At 41.6% G+C, this 26,652-nt stretch overlaps 1 protein-coding gene across 2 annotated transcripts in view; it reads left to right on the top strand.

Annotated features, from left to right (window-relative positions):
* Nucleotides 1-26,427, top strand: part of kazna (kazrin, periplakin interacting protein a) — a 55,580-nt gene extending 29,153 nt beyond the window's left edge. Inside the window, exons 3-16 of one of the 2 annotated variants that reach the window (XM_072681633.1) lie at nt 4,164-4,355; nt 8,115-8,251; nt 8,704-8,874; nt 9,475-9,558; nt 12,642-12,816; nt 13,691-13,887; nt 15,545-15,668; nt 19,638-19,843; nt 21,825-21,943; nt 22,155-22,386; nt 23,804-23,905; nt 24,028-24,194; nt 24,952-25,078; nt 25,803-26,427. In XM_072681633.1, the coding sequence (XP_072537734.1) occupies nt 4,164-4,355; nt 8,115-8,251; nt 8,704-8,874; nt 9,475-9,558; nt 12,642-12,816; nt 13,691-13,887; nt 15,545-15,668; nt 19,638-19,843; nt 21,825-21,943; nt 22,155-22,386; nt 23,804-23,905; nt 24,028-24,194; nt 24,952-25,078; nt 25,803-25,958 (2,189 nt within the window). In that variant the 3' untranslated portion in view covers nt 25,959-26,427. The remainder of the gene's footprint in view (nt 1-4,163; nt 4,356-8,114; nt 8,252-8,703; nt 8,875-9,474; nt 9,559-12,641; nt 12,817-13,690; nt 13,888-15,544; nt 15,669-19,637; nt 19,844-21,824; nt 21,944-22,154; nt 22,387-23,803; nt 23,906-24,027; nt 24,195-24,951; nt 25,079-25,802) is intronic. The other variant, XM_072681634.1, reaches the window with a different exon arrangement.
* The last annotated feature ends 225 nt before the right edge of the window (nt 26,428-26,652 follow it).

Here is a 26,652-nt window from a genome sequence, read left to right on the forward strand (position 1 = left end):
CAGTAGACCACTGAACACTCTTCTATGGTGTCGCCATTGTTGCTTTGTCTTCCCTTTACAACTTGACATGTCCATAGAGGTCATCGCCAGTCTGGAATTGGACCGCTTGGTTAAATTATCTGCGAACTGCAGCGTAACCCGGTACACGCTGGCTGAGAAGGGCTGTCTAGTAGCTCTGACTGATCTACAGCTGTGCAGTATACTGCAGGAGGCGCTGCACTGTGTGTTGACCCATTCTTCACGTAACCATTATTCAGATGTTTTTATGACTTGTGGAACAGTGACCTCTCTGTCGGTTTGGCCCTTCTTTGCCAGTTTACATCAGGGGGTCTTGAGCAGCCAATACCATCTCACTGATTTGTAGTTTATTCTTCCTAAGACCACTGCTGACCAGAACCACCCCACTTGCCTTGCCATTTCTGAGATGTATCTGAACCAATACTCTTAACGGTTTGGCCCATCTCACTCAGGTCTCCACACCTAGCAATTGATCTATCTATCTATCACAGACAAACTGCACCATAAAATAGCCATAAAAATAAGTGCTTTATTAGCCATTAGTCATCACCGGTACAAAAGTTGACCTCGTTCTGCTCCACTGGCCACAAGGACGGCCTGATAAAGGCAATTCAAAGGCTAGCTGCATGACATAAGAGGGATTATTCAGAACATCATTATCTTTTTTTAACAGGCTTTTGGTCACAGTACGAGTAGAAGGAATCTGTGTTTATTAACAGAACTGATCGCTCAGCACTGAAGACAAGTATAAATAATAAAATCAACCAATACAAAAAAAAACCTTGGTGAAAGTGGTACAGACAATTAGATGGACCTCTGTGCAAATAATTCTGCTTGCTCATGAATTTTGGCATTGATTTGACGCCATAGGGTCAACCTGGGATGGCATAGCAACCACCTTAGCGATCACCTAATAGACCATAGAGACAACTTAGAAGCACCACAGCAACCACTTAGCAGCACCATAATCATCAGCTAGCAACACTATGAAAACTACCTGAAATGCAAACTTCCAGAAAAGCACTTTTCTAGTTGTTTTTGCTGTTTTATTAAACTCAAATTTCTTGATTAATGGTCAGAAATAATCAGTACGCAACAGTCCGAGTCCTGTGCTGTTGTACAGTATTTTCAGATGGCCCACACTTGCAAAATCTGCTTTTGGGACCATTAAAGCACATTTGGCAGAGTTTTGGCAGTGGAGCCATCTGACTGTCTGTAAAGTCATGTAAACAAAGCCAAGCATCTGAGCCCCTCCATAAAGCGCATACATGTGCACACCCGCGCACTCACATGCACACGCTCACATGCACGAGATAAGGTTTGAATGTTCAGAGGCGTGCGACAGTTTCAGCGCTGCAGAGCTGATCTGATTTATGCTACTTCTTCTTTTGTCTTCGTCAACACCGAGCTGCCAAGGCCTCACGATCACAATTCCCCCACATCAAACCGACTCGCATGAAAGGATTTACACCGCCATGATTCAGTGTTGTTATATGGTGAGCCAGTCACTGCAGTAAGCCACCTTTAAGCTGATTTGCAAAGGAACCAGAGCTTTAGCATTCAAAGTGAAGCTGTTTCAATCAATTTGATCTGTATTGACTGTGTTTTATGCCTGAATCTTGCTGGAATCCTTCACCTCCTGACCCCTGTCTGTTATATGGACAGTTGCTTTTCCCTGACGAAAGCCACTCTGAATGTTGTGGCACGTAACTTTTGCTTCTTGATGATGGGGCCATTGAGCTGTGTTCTCTCTTTCTCAAGGCATTCTGGGATGCAGAAGATAAACATCTCTGTTTCTACCGGAATGGAGAAGTCGATGACCAATAACATGCCCAACAATAGAGCCCTGAACCTCTGTGAAAAGTGGATAATCCTTCAATACAGCTCTGTTATTGCTCCACCAGCACCACCTTAAAGGTGCAGGATGTAGTCATGCATATTTAGGCCAAAATAAGGATAGAAAAGTGAAGTAGTTGAAGTACTGAGCCTCTTAAACCCTCTTAGACTTCAGTTCCTCACTCTCATAACTACATAACGTTCATATTAGTTTCTTGATACTAATGCTGGGTCATATTAATACATACCTTTCATAATTTTTCTGAATGTATTACAGTGTCATATACCAATTACATCTAAAAAACCACCTATCTAAAATCAGACAGTCTCCTTTCTGCATTCTTTCTCCTTTTAGAGACTCCTGATCTCCTCTCTGCTTTACTTTGCTCTTTTCTTCTCTCATACTCTCGGCTGATCTCTGCTCTTCTCTTCTTTGCTGTTGTATTGTCCATTCTGCTGGGCTCTTCTCTGCTCTGCTTTGCTCTGGTCATCTCTTCTCTGCTTATCTCCTATTATTTTCTTTCTTTGCTCTTCTCCTCTTGTCTCTTTTCTGCTTTGATATTTTATTTTCTGCTCTGCTCTTCTGTTTTTCTTCTTTTTTTCTGTTCCTCTCTGCTCTTCTTTTCTCTGCTCTTCTTTTCACTTATTTCTGCTTAGCTTTTCTCACTTCTGCTCTTTTCATCTCTTCTGTCGTTCTCTGCTACACTCTTCTGCTTCTCTGCTTATCTGTGCTCTGCTTGTGTGCTCTACTCTTCTTTTCACTGATTGTAAGTTTTGTATTTCTCTCTCTCTCTCTCTCTCTCTCTCTCTCTCTCTCTCTCTCTCTCTCTCTCTCTCTCTCTCTCTCTCTCTCTCTCTCTCTCTCTCTTACTCTCTCTTACTCTCTCTCCCCCTCTACCCCCTACTGTGGTTCATTTTCTTTCTTTTAGATTGGGTCTCATTTCAGAAATCTTATTTATGACTCACTAATCTTTTTCCATCACATTCTCTTTCTCACGCTCTTCCTCTATTTCTCTCTCTTACTCCATATACACACACACACACACACACACACACACACACACACGCACAAGCACACACGCACACACTCCTTTCCTACCATTTCCGGATGTGTAAAGCCTGTGCATACTGTGCATCCACTCAGGATTATTTTGCATAAAGCATAGTTGCAGCTATTCCATATTGAAATGTGTATTTCAGTGAATCCTCCGTGCTTACGGCATTCAGGGAGAGAGAGTTAATGTATGCGCATATTCAGCCGCTCTGCAGATTGAAGCAATTTGCATTAAGTAGCTGACTTTGACTAATCATTAGTCCTAATCGCTGTCTCTTTCATCTCTAAACACCATTACTGAAGTCTTTAATATCCATCTCACACACAGTAACTCACAAACACACAGCTCTAAACACTTTAGATAATTCTAAACCAGAGCCCAAATGTAGGATAATACTTTATAGAGTTTTTTTTTTTTGTCATTAACCTAGTTTTAGAAGAAAACATTTATTAGTTAATTTATTAGTTAACAAATATTAGTTTAATTGAGTAATCTGTAGACTAATTGTTTGGTTGATTTAGCCTTGACACAAACAGGAGACCTACAGAGTGATAACTTGGCGTACAAGTTTATCTTCTTTTGCAAGTTTTAAATATATATTTAAATATCATGTAAAATTAACTACACATTTTAAATCTTAATCTGGCCTCACAGACTCCTGTTTTTAGTCTGGACTTCATTGCTACAAAATCTTGGTCTTGACTCTTGATTCGATGTGTCCATGTCTCACTCAACTCTGATTTGTACATGTCCTGATGGGAACTCAGACTCTGTGTCCAGATTACTGTGTTGACTTGGACTCAATGTGTCCAGGTCTGAGTTTTGACTTTGATTTGAAATGTCCAGTAATTGATCTTGACATGGACTTGATATGTCCAGGTCCCTATTTTAACTTTGACTTGATGTGTCCAACTCTGACTGTATTTGTCTGGGTCAGACCAATTAAGACTTGATGTGTACCGGTATCAGTCTTGCCTTGGACTCAATTTGTCCAGATCTCTGACTCTGAGATGACTCTCTGATTCTACATGTGCAGTTCTTGCTTTTGACTCAAACTCTGCAGCCCTGGTGGCCTGAGTTTTGGCTCAGACTTGTCCACTGTGTCCAGGCTCCAGAATAAGTATAGATTTGGACCCGGTAATGGTCTCAACATTAACAGTGACTATAACGTCACAATATTGTGTTCTGTCCATATCATGCAGCTATATTATACTGTCTTGTCATTTTTTTTTTGTCTCTCCTTTTCCCCCACAGTGCTGCTGCGTGAGGAGGTGCTGTGTCTCCAGGAGGAGGTGGCTGAGCTGAAGCGGATGAAGGAAATGTTAAATAAGGAGCTGGAGGAGAGCGGTGGAGGCTGTTCTGCTGAGCTTCTCTCCGCTGCTGAGCTCCGAGTGCAGTTGTCCCAGAGAGAGCAAGAGCTGGACCGTGCCAATGAGGCTCTTCAGGGTGAGTCCGCAATTAGCCGGCACGTCCAGAAAAACTGACCCATACAGCCTAGACCCAACCCCAGAACTGACCCCAAATTACCTGAATTTGCAGTGAGCTGCCATCATTCATAATTAACCCTAGTGTCTGTAACCTTTTACTCCCTCACCCTGAGTCTGTCCCCTTCACCCTCATTTTTCACCCTTACCTCAGACAGCATGGGGTGACTCCTAATTAACCCTGACCCTGATGCTGACCTTTACTGCCTATTAAGCTTCTCAGATAGGGTGGAGCATGTGGTGGAGGTTTTGAACAGTAGCTGGAGTTCATTTGGGGCCTATAGCCACGGCTGCATATTGCTGACCTTCACTGATCCTACCTGACCAGATTCTTGGACCTTTCATACTGCCCAGGTGTTTCTAGGTCTAAAATCCAATTGATTTATGTGGTTGTTGATCTAATAGGAACAGTTTTACTGGCCTAGGGTTTTGCCTGGTTGTCTTCTATATGTAAATAGCTTAGATATTAAACAAGCTGTGTGCGTAATTGAAAATAGCCTACAAATGTGTTTCACAACTGGCTTCCCTTAACAAATGGTAGAATTACAATGGTAGAAGAACAACAGATTGACATAGCTTTAGTTAAAATTTAGTTATGCTTTGTCTGTAACTCATAACTAACGCGCCTCAATTCATCATGAAATAAAGGGGATTTTTCACCTTGTTACGAAGCAGCGACCATCTGAATGTTAGTGCTCCCACTAGTCACCACAGCAAAAAATCTCTGAATGCCTCCTTTCTACCTTGTCCACTCCTCACTAAGCCCCGTCTCTTCATGCTTGTTATCAACCCCATAGCATTCAATTTGTAAGTGTACTGAAATTGCAGGAGACCTGTTGATATTGAGGCTGGATATACTCTTTAGATCAGGTTCTTTACATCTAAACATGAATGCAATGATTGCTTTGAGTCACATCATTATTGGAAAAGTGTTAATTAAAATACACAAATAGCATAGTTTTAGTAGAGCTAATTTACTGCCATATCTATTTATATAAATTATTTATTTATCTGTCCATCCATCCATCCATTTTAAAATCACTGTAACCCTATAGAGACTTGGAGATTTTCACTTGCCCCAGTTTTATTTTGAGCCCATCCTGTCCTCTGCGTGCTGTACGTAATATTGGTCCCTGAGCCACCCACAGCCAGCTGCTTCATTTAAAACTAATAAAGAGGCGTGAACTCGTTCTTCTGAGCTTTAGAAAAGTCATTATTTACTAGAAAGATCATAATCCATTAAGAGAATGGCTCATTCAGAGCAGATGCACAATGCAGGTGGTTATTACAGTACAGCATACCGTCATCATCCGAGGCGTGTAATATGTTCTGCATGTTCATTTGTTTTTATCAGTGTATCAGGGTTTTGTTCTGCACCTTTCCTTTGCCGTGTTTTTTTTTTATATATGGAAGTCAATTTCCTCCAGAGAGTAATAAAGCTCTGTTCTGTAATTTCATATTCATCCATGCACTGTATCTTCCTTGCCTATCAGTGGGTGGTGGTGTTATTGTTATTTGTTTATTCTCGGTTTTCCTTCGGGCTGGTTGCACCTGTTAATGAGCAACGTTCCGAAATGATTTATTTATTTATTTATTCTTTGTTTTGTTTTTTCTTAACCTTAATTTGAGCATGGAAGTCCCACTGAGACAGAAGTCTCTTAGAAGAGAACACCACTTACAAGCCACAAAACATGCATTCAGTTTCCAATTACCATGTCTAATGAGAGTCTAATTGCTGAGTTTTTAATTAAAATATTAGATTTGGCTGCCGTTCACTCCAAACACATACCAACCCAAACCCAGACAGCCATCAGCCTTAACAAAAAGAAACTCCTTCATGATATCGTGTTGGTCCCCCGTGTTCCATCAAAACAGCTCTGAATGGCTGATTGATGGGTTTTTAATAAGGAAAGACATGCGTATAAGACCATGTTTCAAATTACTTGACTAGTAAATTGTCGGGTACTAGTAAAGTATTCAGGGAGCCTGTATGGTGAGGAGGGAAGTTAGGATGATTCTAAGAGCCTGTGACTGATGGGGCCCTAAAACATTTATTCATTTAGGTTTTAGTCGTGGGGCCCAGTGTAATGTCTTTTCATTGGGGCCCAAAATCCCTGGCAGTGCCCCTGAAAGTACTAGTAAATATGTGCATATTGTAATGGGTTGTCCAAGACCAAAACATAAATTATTAAATTTGCATATGCTTAATATGGCAAAGAACTACCTATTTAGACAGGGACAGACCATTTGACTGACATGGAAAATGACACATCACAGTAGCATCCGTCCAGCATCTGCCTTCCTATGATGTGCAGCTCACTCTCTATAGCATCTGGCTAGCTTCACCTCAGCACGTGGCTCGCTTTCCATGGCTGCCTGTAGCATCCGGCTAGCTTCGTCAACTTTCACAGCCGTCCGTCACGTGCAGCTCCCTCTCCATAGCTGGCACTAGCATCTGGCTAGCCTCACTGATTTCTCCATGTCACATGACTCACTCAAGGGTCGCAAGAAACCCAATGAAGCTAGCCGGGTCCCGCAGTTCTGCAGATACCTGTAGTAGAACTCATCCAAGCAGTGCTTTACCTGGCCTTTGCAGTTAGCCTAGAAAGGCTTCTGCTAGTAGCCTGGATGCTTGTAACTTTTAGCCTGTAACTTTCATTATTTTACTATACAGATAACTACAGTTCTACTATCCTAGGTCACCTTTACCTGCTAAAATGGGCAGAACCTGCCAGAAGGCCCAGGTTTCCATTCCTTTCTCCAACAAATTAGTAACTTAAGAGTAACTGTGCTGTTTTTTTGTTTTGGTTTGGGATTTTTTTCATTGCTTTCCATATGGTTTCTGAATAGCAAGCTCAGAGTGGTATGAGTCTGGGAGTTTAAAATGTTAGAGCTCACAGAATTACTCGAAATGCCCCTCGCTATTTTTTTCAGCGTCTGATAGCAGAGCAGCTGGGCAGGGCTGAACTCTGACTACAGTACATGCCTCCACTTCCTCTGCCAGGTGCTCCTGTGTGTGTGTGGGCGTGTGTGTGCGCTCGCGTCTGTGTGTGAGGGTCTTTGTGGCATGCTGGCTAGAGTTTCGCTTCCACATAATGAGTCTTTATTTGGGGAAAATGGCCAGAATGTCCTTGCAAAAGTCAACACGTAATTTGCAAGTCAGACTTGCAGCTTCTAACGCCTCCTAAGAGCAACACTCCGTTAAAACCTCACTGAGCAGAGAGAGAGAGAGAGAGAGAGAGAGAGAGAGAGAGAGAGAGAGAGAGAGAGAGAGAGAGAGAGAGAGACAGAGAGACAGAGAGACAGGGCCGGAGGGATAATGAGCTCCAAAGAGCGTCTGTCAGAATGAATTCATGGCACCTCTTGTGTTCATGTCAGACTGGTCAGTCCATTTAGTGAAGGGATGTACTCAGTCTGTATGTGCTGTATAATGGTTCCTGTACATTGCACAGGTTTGTCTACTTCATTCTTTGTTTTGCTGTCTTATTCATTCTCTCGCTCTCTATCTATCTATCTATCTATCTATCTCTATCTGTGTCTCTCTCTATCTCTCTGAGTGTCTCCTTCTCTTCCTCCTCTTTTTTGTTTCTCTCCCTCTCTCTCTCTTTTCTTCTCCCTCTTTTTCCTTCCTCTGTTTCTCTCCCTTTTTTCACTCTGCCCTCCTCATTTTTCTTTGTTTCTGTTTCTCTCTTGCTCTCTTTCCCTATCTCTCTTTGTGTAGCCATGAAGGCGGACCGTAAGCGGTTGAAGTTGGAGAAAGCGGAGTTGGTGAATCAGATGCAGCAGCTGTATGCCACACTGGAGAGCCGCGAAGAGCAGCTCAGAGACTTCATCCGCAACTATGAACAACACCGCAAAGTAAGAAACACGTCAACATGCTGAAATACACCATTAGCAGTGCAGGGAAGTATTAAACGTCAGAGCTCTAGTAGAGAGAATTCTGCTATTTCGTCCATTGTAATGTCTGCTTTTATGTGCCCTAATTTCCAGACCATCTTTTCAGCCTTGGTCATTGGAATTAAACAGCCTGTTTTTGTTACTGTGCCTTTAAGACTGATGTGGAAATAGACTGTATTCTGATTAGCTGTCCTGTATTGTGGCCCATTCAAAAACAGTCCTGACTGAAATGTACAGAGTGGGCTGATAAGTTTGACTGGTAATCCCTGGGAACACTGGAGGACTAAATAAACTCCAAAACCCTGACTGGGGAGTGTGCACAGTGTGCACTTCCTGCAAGAACTGTGTATTGCTGCGTTATCAGAGTCCTATTTGTGCAAAATCATGTGATCTTGTGTGTGTTGCGGGGGCAGGAGAGTGAGGATGCCGTGAAAGTGTTGGCTAAAGAGAAGGATCTGCTGGAGAGAGAGAAGTGGGACCTGCGGCGTCAAACTAAAGAAGCCACAGAACTTGCGACTGCACTGCGCTCTGCACAGGACCTGAAGGAGAACAGAATCAAAGAGCTAGAGGCCGAACTTGCTATGGTGAGGCACCCAGACATTCAGAATGACTATTTTTTACAGCCTTATTCATAATTTAATGTTCATAATTCAGATATGCATTTATATGGACAAAAGTATTGGGACAACTTCTCATTTATTGTTTATCCTGCTTTTGTTGGAGCAACTTTCTCTGCTTTTCAGGGAAGGCAGACAATTTAAACAAGAATCCTAATAGGTCATTTAAAGGTCTCTACTGTGTCTACTTTTTGCCTACCAAGCGATGACAAAAAATGAACATCCAGCAATCCATCTTCTTATCTGCGTCTTCCTGGTCAGGGTCACAGTGGGTCCAGAGCCTATCCGGGCATTATTGGCAGGAATACCCTCCAGACGGGGCCAACAAAAATGGTCACTAAAATGTGATCTGTGTACAGTTATCTAGTGGATAGGCAATACTAAAGACTCTGCAGATGTTGTGTAGATCTGTATTTAAAGGGTTAACTGAACCCTACTAGCAAAGTGTAAGTTTAAGTCTGTTTGTGGTGTAATGTGTGTTACTGTACTTACGTGGCCTTGACCAGTAAGTATCTAGCTAAGACGTTCGAGTGTTGGTGTGTGTGTGTGTGTGTGCCTCTTTAACAGATGAGTAACTATGTGGCCCAGAAACTCGAGTGTCAGCTGTTCGTTCGAGATCCAGAAAAGCCCGTCTCCCCCAGAAATATGTCGGTAAGATCAACCAAGCCTGCCAGTCAAGGCAGGCTTCCTCTCTGATTGGCCCACGGTGTCCCTGCCCCCTCTGTCGTGCGCGGTTCTGAGTTTAGCGGATCTGATTGATTGGCTGCACGTCTGTTCTGTCAACTCTTCAAACCAGCCAACATACAGTAGAACAAATCTGCATTGTGTGTATTTGTTAACATGATATGTGGCTGGAGGCATGAGAAATACCTACTGTATCTGTATCTGTATGTGTGTGTGTGTGTGTGTGTTTCGGAGTGTGTTAGACATGTGCTGCTGACCAAATTCATGCTGTGTCTCACTGAAAAGTGTAATGAGCCTTTATATCTTGCTTTTGCTTTAACATTTAGCAAACATATCTATGTATCTCATATCTATTTATTTAACATATCTCTAATATAGCTCTAATTACATAGTAGTCCAATTTTCAATTTATGTTGTATATCAACAGGGTCAGGCCTGACTTTTTTCCTTTTGCTCCAGTGTCATGAAATGGCAAACGGGGCAAAAAAGTAAAGGGGATCATTTATCCATCCATCCATCCATCCATCCCTCCATCCATCCCTCAACAAACCGCACATTTTCCGAAGTGATTTTGAATCTGGGTGTATATGCAGATATATCCGCTCAGTTTTATTGGAATCGATGCAGAAAAACAGAAGGGAACGATAAATAGTGGCAGTTTTGATCATTTCAAAGATTTTGAATCTGGGTGTATATGCAGATATATCCGCTCAGTTTTATTGGAATCGATGCAGAAAAACAGAAGGGAACGATAAATAGTGGCAGTTTTGATCATATCAGTGAACAAAAGAAGTAAAAGAAATTATTTTTCTTCAGATTGTCTTCACTGCATTTTTTCTAGCGATTGATCTCGTACATCCTCCATCTACACAGAGATCTACAGAAGGTTTAATATAAGTGTTAACAGTGTTATTGCGCCAAGGCAATTGCTTTGTGAGTGCATGCCTTGTACACAAAAAATGACACCTTGAACAGTGAAAACATCATTAATGAAGGCAATATACCTAATGATTTTAGGCACTTATTCAGCCTTATCAAACAAATATTTTAATAAATATTTTGCACAGTGGATATTTTAATGCTTAAAAAAAAATCTTTTTGTCTCAATCAGAATATTTTATTGTTAATATTAATAGATTACTATTAATGAAAGGAAAATGTAAAAAAAATAAAATTTTGTATTTGAAGTTTAAATTGATGTCAAATAAAGCACCGGAGTGCTAAAAACTCCTTTACCCCTAATGAAATCACTGTTATGCGTGGCATCAAGTGGCTTATTGCTTTTAAAATACAGCAGCAGGGCTCTGAGTGGCTCAACAGATCATGCATGACTAAGGGTCATCCTTCCTCGCCAACAGTATCCAGAGCCTGAGTGAGTACAGCCGACCTTGTTTTCTCTGGGTGTGTTGGAATCCAAGGCTTTGCAAGTGATGGGGGAGTACTAGTGAGTGAGTGGGTGGGTTAATTGGCTTGGCTAAAAAAACAAGAAACTATGATAAAAAAATATTTCATTACATTCATCACATCAGCCTCTTTTATTTTTTGTCATTTAACTATAAGAAAAAATAATATAGCTGTGTTAAAAGCGGAAGCGGTCACCTCACCCAAACTGCATACCTGCGTGCTCTGAGGAAAGACCAGCTTCCCAGCTCAGATAAACCAGCAACAGACGCCCGGGCCTAGTGATGAGTGATGTGGGGAGGAAGCTTCCTCCACCCACCTCTGAGAGAGCAAGGCCAATTGCGCATGCAATGCAGTATGTCCCAGGATTTGAACTAGTGATCCTCCGGTAGAGATTTAGTTATAATACTACATTACGTAGCATTTTTACCTCACATTAACCGCTTCAAAATCATTGTGATGCTCCACTGACTTTTAATGGGGAGGATAGTGCCTCTGTCGTTGCCAGTCAAGCTCAAAGCACAGCTACTGTGTTATGTATCTTTGGTAAAGCAGGCTGGCCAACGTTTGCGAGAAGTGCATACTGTGTACCACGAGGAGGAAGAGGCTCTCACTGCAGTGAATTACACTCCCCACCTGCTAGGGGAGCCTATGAGCAAAATATCCCCAATTCTCTATAATCCTGCTTTAGAGTTACACCTATACAGATACACCTGTATAGATCTAGATCTAGACAGTTGAGGCTGATATGTAGTAGAAATGTAGTAGCTTTCTGTTAGCCAAAATGATCGTGATAGTGTGGTGCATTAATACAGCTCAGATCATTACGGAGTTCAGTCTTCTAGAAGAGTATGATTACTTAAATGCAGCAAAAAATAGAATAGAATAGGTATAATAATGTAAGTAACATTAATCTCTTAATAATATGTATTAGATACACTACTGATATTAAAGATGTTTTCATCTGGCAAGATGCCCTTTTTTCAGTGTATGTGTGTATGTATGTATGTTTGTATATGTATGAGATTACAGTTGATAGCACTGAGAATCTCCATAGATCTGTATGTGGTAGTTTGTTTGATGCCTGCTGCCTGACCTGACTGTATGTGATTAAAGTACTGGTGCAAAAGAAGTAAAGCAGATGTGTTTTAGAGAAGCAGTGTGACTCGCACATCAACTCATAGGCCTGCTGTCCATTAAGCGTCTTGTATGTCCAAAACAGCTCACGTATTCCAAATAGCACTAGTTAGAAGGCTTGTCCCTTAGTGGCAGTGATCCTACCTGGCTAATTCTCTATTGATTTAGTGATGGCCCGAGAGATCTCCCCAAGCTGTGTTACTCCTCGTTATCATGTTAATATTTAATGTCACACCCACTCAGATATTGAAGGGTAGTTAAGTAGCAGCAGACTAATTGTTCATTGCACCTGTGCTTTAATCAGTGGTCATTTTAATACGTTGCACTGAAACTGTTTGATGTTTGTGTTAAAGTGCACCCTAAAGTGTTTTACCTGAAACACTAGCCTTCAGCACACTTCTACATGCACACTTATGGTGAATTTCTTTAGCTGTGTGCTTTTGTACTCGCACACACTCATACACACCTGATAAAATGTCTGCTTGTTATTTTTGTGTTTGTATGTGTTGCAGGCTAAGCAGTCTTTGGCTACGCTCACTAAGGACGTTCCTAAGCGTCACTCTTTGGCCATGCCCACAGAGGCCGTCGTCAATGGCAACCAGGAGTGGGTGATGCATGCAGAGCTGCCTCTAACCGCAGCCATACGGCAGAGTCAACACAGCCTGTACCACACACTCGACAGACAGGGTACACAAACACCCACACACACACACGCAGCCATACGGCAGAGTTAACACAGCTGTAGCACACACTCCACAGACAGGGTACACACACGTGTACACATGCACGGGACACACACACAGCCGTCCGACAGAGTGAGCTCAGACTTTACCATGCATTTGACACACAGTGTACACATCTGCACACATGCAGCCATGCAGCAGATTAAACACAGCTCTACAGACAGGGTACACACACGGGACACACACAGCCATATGGCAGAGTCAACACAGTCTTTACCACACACTCGACAGATAGGGTACACACACACATCTTTTACAACACACTCGACAGACAGTGTACACATATGTACACACAGTTATACAGCGCAGTAAACACAGCTGCACCACACACACTCGACAGACAGGGTACACACGTATACACACACACACACACACACACACACACACACACACACACACACAGTCAGCACGGCCGCTACCACTCACTTGACAGACAGGGTATACACACACAACCTGTACTAAACACTTGGGCTATGCTGGCACACAGTCATACAATCAGCCTGTAACCACACACACACTCTCTCACACACACACACACACCTGAATCAGCACAGCTGACTCACGGGTTGAAGAGGTTAGACACACGATCACACAAACATTTACTAGTGTCAACATAGCCTGAATTATGCACTAGGGCTAAATACATACACACACACACAGCTTGTCATTCAGATGAACAGAAATGTGTGAGGACAAGCAGCAGTGTGATGTATAGAAAGCAGAAGAACCCTAGAGTCTCATCTCAGCAGGTTTCTGTTAACATAATGAACTTGGGCTGAACCTGTGTGTGTGTGTGTGTTTGTTTGTCTGTACTTCAGTTTTAAAGGCTGCGCCCCCCTGTGTGTGTGACATTGATGGAGTGTGTGTGGCGCACTCCTCGGGCAGTCTGCGGCTCAGCCCCTGTCACTCACGGCAACCGTCACTCCTGTCAGACGCCTCAGCGCTAGAGGGAGAGCGATCATCCACACCATCTGAGCTTAACTCACCACGACACCGAACACACTCGCTCTGCAACGTGAGAATGCACATTCTTTCACTCACACTGCACACGGAACACAGTCTCACTCCAGTATATAATCACAACACACTTTTGCATTGAACGCAAGGCACACTTCTTCTGGCTTACGGTACCATTTACCTCTTTAGCAAGTCTGGTCCCATCAGTGGGATTGAAATGTTCGGCATGGAACGATCGGCTTTAATTGCACTAGTTCTACTTCCCCTCTTCTGCTTTCCCCAGCACACAGTATGTCTCTACAACGCTGTAGAAACCTGAGTTAATCAACACAAGTTTGCCAGTCATTGCGGTCACACACTTGCTCGTTTTAAGTGTAGCTGTACCTAAGTGTAGCTGAAATGCTAGTTAAATTATGTGCTCATTTAAACTTTGTGCTCAAAATACACTCAAGAGATGTGCTCTACCTTTGATAATCAAACCACCTTGTCACATAACTTCAGTAGAAGAATTCTGACATCAAATTTAGTGCATTTTTTATGACACTGTAAACAAACACTCTTGTCTCTTGTCACAAGGCAGGAGTTATTCTCTAGCTACTAACTGAACTTTTCTGTTCCATTTTAAGTGGTGCAGAAGCTACGGACACCAGAATGCAACTGCTGCTCTGTTTTAGGACGGAATATCAGCTTCATCAATCGTTGAAATTTCAAGTTCAAACATTTCATTTCAGTCAGATCCAGCATATAAATACATGAATCGAAGTCATGAAGAGTCACTACTTCAGAAAAACAGACAAAAACAGCTGTAATAAAAAAAAATAAAAATACAGCAGGATCCCTGATCTGGTCTTGTCTGTGCGGTTACTGACTGTTGATATGAGTAACCGTCATATTCTGGAACTTCCACTCCGCTCGTACCAAAAGAACACACTCGGTGTAGACCGTCACAGACAGCCAGAGCTCACCTGAGAAAGGGTTAGGTAGTAGGAATCCAGATAACATGGCCATGTGAGACCTGTATGGTGAGCCCAAACATGAATTAGAAAGTTTTGTCCACGGGTTCTACGAGAGCCCATGCCCACCTAGAACCCACATAGCCCAAGTTCCACCTTTGTGAGCCCCACATAAGCATATTTTTAAAACTTTTATTCTTTAAGGGTTTGGTGCACTCCTCACTCCTCCACGCAGATGTCTGATGCTCACCTTTTTACAAACCAAACAGTGTGAAGGATATTAAAACTCAAGTTCTTTAGTACGCTCGCTAAACTGCAACGTGAAACCAAAACTAACAGAATCAAAAGTAGCAATGTAACAATAACTTGAATCATGGTTCAAACCAGACCAAACTTCAGACCTTGGTCCAGACTATCAGGTGTGAAAAAGCCCTTAGTGTCATAGTCGTTCCTAGGGGTGTAAAAATGCAAGATGCATTTCTGTAAAAGTGGCAGATAACTGCACTGATTTTAGAAGGAAGTGAAATCCAGTAAGTAGAATTGCCAGTGACTAAATTGAAAAACATTTGGTCCCTAAAAAAGTAATGTGAGGGATCACAGTCAGTAATGTAGCTCGCTACATTTGAACCCTATAATTATGCAGAAGTTTAGATAAATCTCTGGAATACCCCTTTAAGATTAATAACAGAAAAATAAGCTGCAGCTTAAAGGCTTAAAAGCTCAGTCGGCTCTTCTCTGATCTGCCATTTTCTGTCACTGCAGTCTTTAGAGGACCTGGAGGACCAGAAGAGAAGGAAGAAGAAGGAGAAGATGGGCCTGGGCTCGCTGTCCCGCGTCTTTGCCCGAGGAAAGCAGAGGAAGTCTCTGGACCCCGGCCTGTTCGACGGTACCAACACACCTGACTACTACATAGAGGAGGATGCTGACTGGTGAAACAGCCAGGGAGCCTCTCTGACCTGTGTGTGTGTGTCTGTGTGTGTGTGAGGGAGTGTGAGAAAGAGTGGGTGTCAGGTTGAGCTTCAAAGGAGTGGGTGTTTTGCTCGTGTTGCTGCTGACTGCAAGAGCACCAGCTAACTGATAAAGTGAGGCCTGTGCTGCAGAGCAATTCTCAGTGGATTTGGAGCTGTCAAGTCTTGAACCGCTGAACATCTTCTAACCTTCTCATCCCCCTTTACATTGACACTTACCGAATTTGCGCTGGAAACTTGAAGGACTGCTGGATTTGTAAATAACAAACTCATTGTGGAACACTCTGTGCTTGTAAATGTCTGTTGTCCTAAATGTCTTTTGTTGAATTCTTTTAACCATGTCTGTTGTCCTTTGTGGGTCACTGACCGAGTCTGACCGTGTTGTTTGAGCTCTGCTCCTGCTGAGAAATGGCAGGCAACAGGAAGCCAGACAGGCATAAAAGATTTAGAGCCTCTCAATAACACACATACACACGTACACACACGCAGCTCTGAACAGCTTAAACTCTAGGGTTATTATTGAGCTATTAGTCTTAAAGGGGTTTTTGACTGATTTTCTTATTCTGCACAATTAAATGATCTAGATGTAAACAAAGTCGTTTAAGATGGTTTGGTGTGAAACAATCTGTCCTGGAGAAACCTGATGAGTCAGACATGTTGGGAAATAATTGTAAACAGACATCTGAAGCGTTGCTTCTTAAATGCTTCTTAAAGCTACATCACAGCACGTGATTGCACAATGCCTGAGACACTGTTGAGAAACAGTTTTGAAATGTTAATGGCCTGAAATGGTTGTTTTATAGTTGAAATAGTTGTTTTATATATAAAAAAATAATAGAAAGAATAGAAGTGCTCCAAAATAATTTACTAAAACCTTTTTACATTGATTTCCATTGAAAGTTACGTTTTTTTCCTCCTCCTGTAAAATTGCAATTTTGGAGATAACCAGTGTTTTTCTTGTAAGTGTGTGACGGCATTGACATTTTGTGAAAGAGTTTGGTAGAATAATGTTTATTTAGCTGTTTATTTTATTGGTCTTACTACGGTTTTGCCATTATCATCATTACATATAGAAACACAGAAGACCTGTGTGTTCACTGTTGATTTTGGATAGTAGATAAAATGTCTATATTTAAGATGTAGACACTGTGACTCCTGGTTCCCAGCACCACCATTGCGAAGACCTCTGATTCAGTGAATTTATCAATAGTGAACGATTTCACACCAAACCACTGTGATCAACTTTAATTACACTTCATTGCTCAAATTAAGCTGAAATTCCCCTTTAAGGCTTATTATCCTGTAACTACTGTAGATTTCAGCAATTGAACACAAGTGAGTCATGCATAATTATGTTGGAAACTTAACTGTCTTATTGCTTTTACACAAACATTTTGTGAAGGAATAAAAAAATGTAAAGAATAGAAGCCCCAAATTCAATTTCAGATATTATTTATAATATTTTTTTTCTTTTCACCTTAGAAGTAGTTCTGGTCACTTACATTAAAGCGGCAGTTGTTCCTTAGCAACTGTTGCACAATTAAAAGATGTTTTAAAATACGTAGCACAGTTTGCAACCAATCACAGTGTCTGGTCAGAGCTGACTAAAAAACGACTATAAAAAAGATCATGTGTGGGACATATCTAGCACAGTTATGAATAAGGAATTGAAGTCTGGAGTCAGTTACAGGTTATTAGAAGTACAGGGTTAATATCACCCACTTGTATCTTCATCTTTACCTTTCAAGTGATGTTTTAGAAACGTCAGCATTGCTATAGAAACAGTAGTCAATGTGAGGTTTCTACACAGTTCAGCCTGCCATTCCTACAGGGACGCTCTAGGCAGCCTCCAGAACACCCACTAGATGAGAGGTCTTTTCTGAGACACAAATCTGGTCGGAGATCAGCTATTAAAGAAAGCTTTTACTCTCCTCCTCCAACATCCAAAGGGGTGTCATGGAAACAGCTGTCCTTGCAGCTTTGCAGAAGAAGAAGAAGAGAAATGTCTGTATTTGCCAAGTTCCAACATCTCAGAACGTGTGACCTTCGTTTCTTACCTGCTTTTTTTTTTTTTTTTTTTTAAATAATTACATGTTTGTGTAACTCTCAATAAAAGAGTCAGGTAGTTTTAAATAGTGAAGAACCTCTATATGGTCTATGGCTGTCTGGGATTAGCTGCAACTTAGGGATCTGAATGGCATGGAAACAAACATTAAAGCTATGAAAGAATAAAGTATTTTGAAATAAAACCAAAGTGCTGCCAGTGGAAGAGGCTGAAAGCAATTTGCATGTGTGTGGATTGGTGTGAAAGCTCTACATCTCTGAGCTGTCAGCGACCGTTTTGTCTCCTTTGGAGGTGAAAATGGGTCACACGCAGTTAGCAGAGTCTCTGTCTAACTAACAGTAACCCCTGACCTCCTCAACACCTCTAACACTTTGCGTGAGTGACAGTAATGCTGTGTAAATGTGGATGTGTCTGCTGTGTGTTTGTGTGTAACCTCCAACATCCACGCCTAGGATGATGGTAAAAAGCTGGAAAGCACAATGATGATTATATGAAGCATCTTCGTCGAAAAAAATGATCTTATTAGTCTGAGCAAAAGCTCATGTCCAGAACTGTCCAAAACTACAGAATATAAAACATTTGTGTCTCCAAATGGCTAATTTACGGTAGAGGGGGAAAACATCTTGACTGTCAATGAAAGTCCATGTAAAAATATTTATTTTGGAGCATTTCTATTGGCCCATTCATCCTGACATGTTCACACAATGTAAAGAACTGCCAGATTTGAATTATATATTTAAGTGAAAAATGGCAAACATGGAGATACAAGTTATTTTGTGTGACAGCAATGATCTATTGTATACTTATATATAAGGTTTCAGTCTGTGCATAACTTTGATGAGCCTCCAGGTATGTACAACATTGACTGATATCTATAAAAACCTCATATTGTGATTAGACAGTAGAACTGAGGGATACACTGTTCAGTCAATGTACATAAACTCACTCTGAACACCTCGGCACAGGCTGTAAACTTTCCTAAAGAACTAGAAGGAGAAGGGAATAGAAGGAGAGGGAGGAAAAAGATATGCTGCCACCTCCTGGAGGCTTTATGTAAGTTAAGTCTCAGTAGCCATTTGGAGCACTTGATGTAGAATGTGAATATTGTTGACATTGAACCTCTAAACTCTGGCTTGTGCTGCCACAGAAAGCAACATATTAATATACGCTCTATGTCTAAATGTTTGTAGACACCCCTTCTAATGCCTAATGCCAGGTGTGGGCTAGCTAGTCCTACAGCATTGAGCTGTGAAGCAGTGAAACTGTGTTCTTTAAATGATGGTGCACCATCCGTGGGGTCGAAGTGCGGTGGTGATCATTCAACATTTTGACCTCGCTAACACTGCACTCTTGTGGCTGAATGCAATCAGATTCTCACAGCAATACTCCAGAATCTAGTAGAAAGCCGTCCCTGGATGGTAGAGATAGTTACTCCAACAGGATAAGCAGGATAAACTTTTTTTTAATACCCTTGATTTCGGAAGAAACAATCAAAAAGTTGTCCCAATACTTACTTACTTACTTATTAAAAGGTAAAGTTTGAAGTGATGAGGGGCATGTAGAGGGGCAAATGTAGAACATGGGCTCTTTAAATATCTAAACTATAAGCTTGTTAATACTGCCTCTACCTTCTTTCTAATGATAGCAGTGGCCTCTCAAAAGTACTTAAATAGCTGAATAGTTCTTCTACATGCTGCATAAGTCTGGCTCTACACCCATGGTATATACGGTTCAGCTAAAATGCAGGCCTCAGACCAGAGTTCCCCTTCTAACGCTCCATTGCAAATAGCCCTGCCTCTTTCCCCTACATCCACCAATCCAGACTCGGACAGTCTCTCGAGCCCCGCCCGTCTGAGTGTGAGCCTATCAGACTGTGAGGAGCAGCTGGACAGACTGCAGCAGGTGGAGCTGGCGCGGACGGTGCCCATGTCCCGATGGCGAGCGGGCACTGTACAGGCCTGGCTTGAGGTCATCATGGCCATGCCCATGTACATCCGCGCCTGTGCAGACAACGTCAAGAGCGGCAAGGTCAGAGAACACACCACAACAGCTACTGAACTCACTCCACATACGTCCACTTCATTATGTGTACTTAAAAAATTTACAGCTTTATATGGACAGAAAAAAACAACAGGACACACATATGGCAGTGTGTAGACAGCATATGTTATGAGCCCTGGCTCTGGAATACACTCCTGACCTGCACATTTTTGTGTTCCTGCACTAATACATCCACTTTACCTAAGGAAAATGTGCCGGGCCCAGATTCTCAAAAGCACCTAAGTGTAAAGATCATCCTAACTGGAAGAGAGAGAGAGAGTGTTCAGTGTGATGCTCACTTGGCCATTTAAGACCCATCTTTGTGCTTTCAGGAATTTCAGCCTTTAGCAATTGCCAGTTGTTTGGGAACGGGGAACACACCAAAATGTAAGGGCAGGGGGTTCTGCTATGGTATGGTATAGTATAGTATAGTATAGTATATGGTATGTTGTTTTTTTTTTAACTTTGCATTGGAATCTGGAAATAATAAGGATGCATGTACAGAACATGGACATAAAACATCTGTCTATGATTATTAAATACATTGTGTATTTAATACAGTGTTTTTAGTAAGAACCTTAGGGAAGAATGCCACCTTTTGCATTTAGGATGCCTTCTGTATCTCTTACAATGCTCTCATACAAGCCTTGAGCTGATAAGTGGAGAAGAAAGGCTGAAGACGCAGAAGGTTCACATATTTAGATCTGTTGACTAAGGGGGAAAATACCTATATATATATAGGTATTTTTCAAAAGATAGAATTAGATTGGAATGAAATACACTTTTCATGATTTTCATAACATTTGAATGGTTCATGGTTTTCAAATAAGGGGCAAGATATATGAGACCAGCCCAGGTTCACCCATGATACAAACACTGCTCCCTCATAACATCCCTATATTTCAGGAGGGGTTTCAAGAATAGGTCCAAAACAATATATATATGCATAAAACAATCCAAAATTAGCTTTATATTTATATTGGATATATGGATTTGCCAGGATTTTCCCTACAGGAAATTTGGGGTTGTATGATTTGGCGTTTACGAGATGTGATGTATAATGCAACCTTTCACCTTTTTCTCAAGGGAAAACAGTGAACTTGGCAGTAAAACTGAACTCATCTATATGGTCTATGTGCTTTTTAAATATAGTAGATAAAAAGCAGGATAGCCTCTGCACCTCCTTGCAGTTTTTGCATTGTGGGTGTATCAACAAGCACCCTAACCGCTCAGCATTTAGAGCACCGGGCTATTGATGACAGAGTTGTGGTTTCGATAAGCTGCCACTGCTGGGCCCTGTTCACTGCCCCTAGTTCACTAGTGTGTGTGTGTGTATGTGTTCACTACCACAGATGGATAAAATGTGGAGAACATTTCACTGTACATAACAAAGTGACTGAGTGTGATACTAGCTAGATAGCTAACAAGTATTGGAAGCTCGTTCTGGATACATAGCAAAATTATTGCAAACTTACAATTGCAAAATGTTGGCTAGTTAATTAATCCTTATGTAGACTCACTTGTGTCGTCTCTTATAATCATATGACACTGTTATACAGAACAAAGGGCAGAAACAGTCCATATTCAACAGTGGAGAGTAGAGGTTTGTTTTAATGAACTCTTCACTTATGTGAGTTCCCAGAATTCACACCTGAAGTCGCATGCAAATGTTTTGACACCCCTGTTGTTGATTTTCTAACCGAAAATGTAGTGCTAGGCTCCTTAGTGGAAGGTTGAAAATAGCCTACCAACCCGATAATTAGCCTGATTGCTCCTGGGCAAAATTAAGGTGTTGACTGATGCAAATCTGCTTTCAAACGGATATGTGTTGGCCTTATAAATGAGATTTAGTGGCTTAACTTCTCTTTTTTTATGTGTAAAGTCTTCTTATTGCCTCTGTGGATCAGTAAAATAAAACTCCATTCAATAAACTGACCATCATGCCTGTGTGTATTTCTATATCTGTTAGGTGATGTTAGCCTTAACAGATGCAGATCTCGAGGCTGGATTGGGCATCAGCAACTCCATGCATCGTAGGAAATTGCGCCTGGCTATTGAGGACTACAGACAGGCTGAGTCAGGGCATGGGTGAGACACACACACACACACACACAATCTGATACAAACTACTATTGTGTGGCTGCAGCTCAAACACACCAAGGTAATCAGAGTGCTATCTACTGTCCAAACCAAATATACACACCCAGCAGAACACACATACTCAAACAGCAGCATGCAAACCTGTAAAGTGTGTATGAAAAGTTGATTGTGTTTGTTTTTTGGGTGTGTGTACTCTCAGACTATCAAGAGCAGCAGATCTGGACCACCACTGGGTGGCGCAAGCCTGGCTGAGTGACGTAGGGCTGCCGCAGTACTCCCAGTTCTTCCACACACACTTGGTGGATGGACGCCTGTTGAGTACACTTACTCGCCCTGACCTGGAAAAGCACTTGCACGTGTCTAAAAAAGCCCACCAGGGCAGCCTGCTGCTGGGAATACAACTACTGCATGTTCTTAACTTCAATAAAGAGGTACACAAACACACACCACATCTTTTTAAATGTGGATTTCTATTAACTGCTGTATTATGGCTTAAAAAAATATAATTTTTAGATGGTCAGTTCAAAGACCCCTACAGCATTTTCCACCAACCTTTGGACCCTTTTGTAGTACCACTACACCTGCTTCCTACAACCTAATCCAACTTTAATCTTTACCTGGTCACTGGTAAAGGTCACTGCTAGATATGAGCTGTGTTGTCATTACCCATTGGCATCTTTGCCCAATACAATAAAAGGCCAGATTGCTGAACGTCCATGCAGAAATGACTGGGCGCCTTCGTGTCTCGGGATCCTGTCTGAGTAGGCAGCATTTTGGACATTTCAGACAAAGCCTATGTCACATTAAATCTACATGGTAGTCATTGTTGAAAAGTCGTTAAAAAGGCCCTCTAAATGGCCCATATCCTGTATTTAGTTGCCTGTCATTTTTGTCCTTAATGTCAGCGTATACACTTTGTATGGTAATTCATTTTTACGAGACCATTTTCCGATCTCTCACTTTTTGTCTAGTTGTTTTTTAAAGTATAAATGTGACTGGTTGAGGTGAAAAATGCCTAGATGTGATTTTAGACAGTTATTAGAAACCCTGTTATTTTATCTTAGAATAACACATGGCCTAGCATAGCTTTGTTGTAGCATTATAACAGGGACATTGTAATTATTTGTTGTACATATTCCTCAGAGTGTTGCTATCCTCTCAGCGTGGCCCCATTGGCGGGGGGTTAGCTGTTAGCTGTTAGCCGCAGTGTTTTTCCTTAGATGCCTTTTTTTCATGGTTATCGGCTGTTCTTCAGCGAGGGCTGCTTCCTCAGCTTGGCATCTCTGAATGGTGCTTTTCCCTGGGTTCAATGAGACTTGTTTTCCCAGCTGTCAGCTGTGCTTCACTGTGGGGCATTTTTCATGTCTGTCTGCTATACTACTTTCCACACAGCTGCACTTTTCCTAACAGCACCTCCACAAGCTAAGGGCAGCTTTTAGCCTAGTACCATCTAGCTTCTCTGGCTTTAGCTTCCTGGCTCACTGAATTTGAGCTATCTTTCCTCGGTGTCTGTCTGCAAGTATCAAAAATACTATGTTCTTGTGAGGTTGTTGTTGCCTAGGACAGCTAACAGGGTGTACACCGGTGGACTGGGTGTATGCATTTTGGATTGAAGGCAAAACGAGTCAAAACAGTTATGGGGTTTTGGTTATGCCAGATTTTCTTTTCAATAAAGAGACAGTTGTCTGTGTGTGTATGTGTGTATAGGTCTATGCATGATGTTCCTGTACATGCTAAACACATGCACAGATATGAATTAGCCTTACTATAAACGTACACCGTTCTTAAGGGCAGCATTTCCCCCCTATTTTCCCTCTGTTCCCTCTAATATTGCACATGTGGCTGAAGGTGCTGCAAGCAAGGCGAGCAGACTGTGAGAGCCAGAACACAGACCCTCTGGTGTGGACCTGCCAGCGCATTATTAAATGGCTCAGAGACATCGACCTGAAGGTACATTACTGATATTGCTACTGATACATTACTGAGGAAATACCGGAGCAAAAGGAGTGAATGATATGAAGACGCTCAGAGGGAAAGACAACTGTCGGAGCTGTAAATGTGTGTGTTTGCAGGAATTTGCTGACAATCTTCAGAGCAGTGGGGTTCATGGTGCTGTGATGGTGCTGGATCCCTCCTTCACCACGGACTCTATGGCAACTGCTTTAGGTATCCCTGGAAACAAGCACATGGTCCGTCAACACCTGAGTGAAGAAATGAAGGCCCTCCTCAGCTCTGCAAGGTGAAGAAGGGAAAAAGAGAGAGAGGGAGAGAGAATATTGTAATATTGAAGCTGTTTTGGAGATATAAATGTATATATAGACAGTACCTATAAAAGGTATTCACCCAATTGGATACCCAATATAATAATTTACAAAAAATGATTTAATGCCCAGAAAATATATAATAATAATAATAATAATAATAATAATAACATCATATATAATGTTAAATAAGTGATATATATATATAATAAAATATGTGAAAGTTTTTTGGCTCAGAGTGGCTCAGCAGTCTACCACTATGGCCGGGGGTCGCACGTTCAAATCCCACGCCACTTTGCCATTAGAGGCCAGAGTCAGAGAGAGCACAATTTGCCATTCTCTCTCTGGATGGCGCTCTCTCTCTTCTCTAAACATTAAGCAATGTTGGCCGGCACAGGCGTCTGTTACCTGGTGTGGTGGAGCTGGGGACCCAGTGCTTTTCTCTGAGAGTGTCGACTTCCCAGTTCAAACAGAGGCAGTGACTGGCTTTGCATGCATCAGAGGAGACTTTACCCACCTAGTGTTGGAAGCATTGCTAGTGCTAGGGGGAGTTAGGGACGGTACCAAATTGAGAGATAACTTTATTTTATAAATGTATTCACTTTGACGTTAAACATTGTCCCTGATTCTGTTTATGAAAGGGGAAAAACATTGAAGAGGGTGTATAATCTTTTATAGGCACTGTACAGTCTCAATGATACTGCCACCCTAAGTGCTATATATGTGATACTGCAGGTTGAGCATTGAGCAGGAAGTTGAGCCTTTGGGGACTCCACCAACTCTGTCTCGTCAGAGTTCTCTGAGACGCTCCACCATTGGTCGCCATGACGACCAGCTGTCCATCAGAAAACTTACAGCCAAGGTGTGAAACTTATTCATTACATCATTACATTATAATTTTTTGCCCCTTTGTTCTAGATAACATTTTATGACCTACAGTAACCAAGTCTGTTTGAAATGAGGTAATGTGGTATGTGGTTTGTGTGCTATGACTTAGGCATGCAGTTTGCACAATGCCAACCTATTGATTTAGGCCTTGGTCCAAATTTCTGTTACTGTAAAAAGTTAGGGAGTGGACCTCCTAAAGGCCCAACGTTATTCAGTGAGCTCTTTAGATCAATCCATTCATTCACTAATGTGTGTAAAGGCAGACTGCATGGCTAGGTGCTTGATTTTATACACCTGTGGCAATGGGAATGAATGAAACGGCGGTATTTAATGATGTCCATACAGTGTACATTTAAATAAGTATTGGGACACACCTGATTTAATGACAATTTGCTTTCTGCAGAACAACCACTCTAAATTATTCAGGTGACAGTGACAATAAGGAAAATACAATTTTTGGAAAATGTAATTTCTTAATTCCCCCCACACAGAACATTTTAAGGCTTATCATTTAGTAATTTCCTAAAAAATTATTAAATCAATGAAAGCATATTTTAAGCCACGTAAATTGCAAAATGAAAGAATAATCTAATTCACTAAAACTACTTGAAACATAAACTAAAACTCGATATCAATATGTGTAATCTCTGCTGCCCACTAGTGGTAAGTGAACTTACAGTCTCTTTTCCTTTCCCCAGCCTCCAGTAAGCTTCAGTCTGAAGAACCACAGCGGGAGAGACAACGGTTCCCTAAGCTCTGGCTCACTGCTTAGAGATGGTTGTGAGGAGACCCCTGTCCAGCCGGAGATTAGTCCAAACAGAAAGCCCTCTGCTTGCGATGTCAGTAATATGTAACTCTGTCACTTTGATGGGGTGTGAGATGGGAAAACACAGATAAAATCAAGGGACTAAACCAAGATAGCTTCCTGATGAAAAAACAGCACTTTCTGGGATAGAGGACATTTACATTTGAATATATTTACCAGCGGAAGTCTCTTCTCTGGACAGATGTGTTTTTGTGATTTATGTAATTAAATGTATTTTTGTATCGCCATCCCTACGGTTGGACTAGGACTTGCATACCAACTTCATGCATCAACTCTGAACAAGAAGACATCTGGACACATCAACATCTGAAGAAAATACCTGTGAAACACTATGAAATGTTGCACCTGCTACCATTTATATCCCCTGTACCATGGGCTCCCTTTATGCATAAAGATGAAGCTAAACCTGAGCTGCGTTCAAAATCGCACCCTGGTGCTGAAATAGTGCACTATATAGTGTGTCAGCCATGCTGTAGTGTTGTTCAGATTCTCAACAATAAAGCCTTCAGGACTTCACTGCTCATTCTCCAGTTAGTGCAGTTCATTAAAAAGAGAACTGTGAATGTGGTGAATAGTGAGTCAGTTAATGAGTGAATCGGTTCAAACACAGCGCTGTACTGCTTCACCCAATAATGATTTTCCAGTCAAATAATGCCCAATAAAAAGGTCCATGATTAATCTCTGACCAGGAAACTGGGTGTAAGTTGGGTTGTACTGTAGAC

Source organism: Salminus brasiliensis, chromosome 6, assembly GCF_030463535.1.
Source record: "Salminus brasiliensis chromosome 6, fSalBra1.hap2, whole genome shotgun sequence".
NCBI lineage: Eukaryota > Metazoa > Chordata > Actinopteri > Characiformes > Bryconidae > Salminus > Salminus brasiliensis.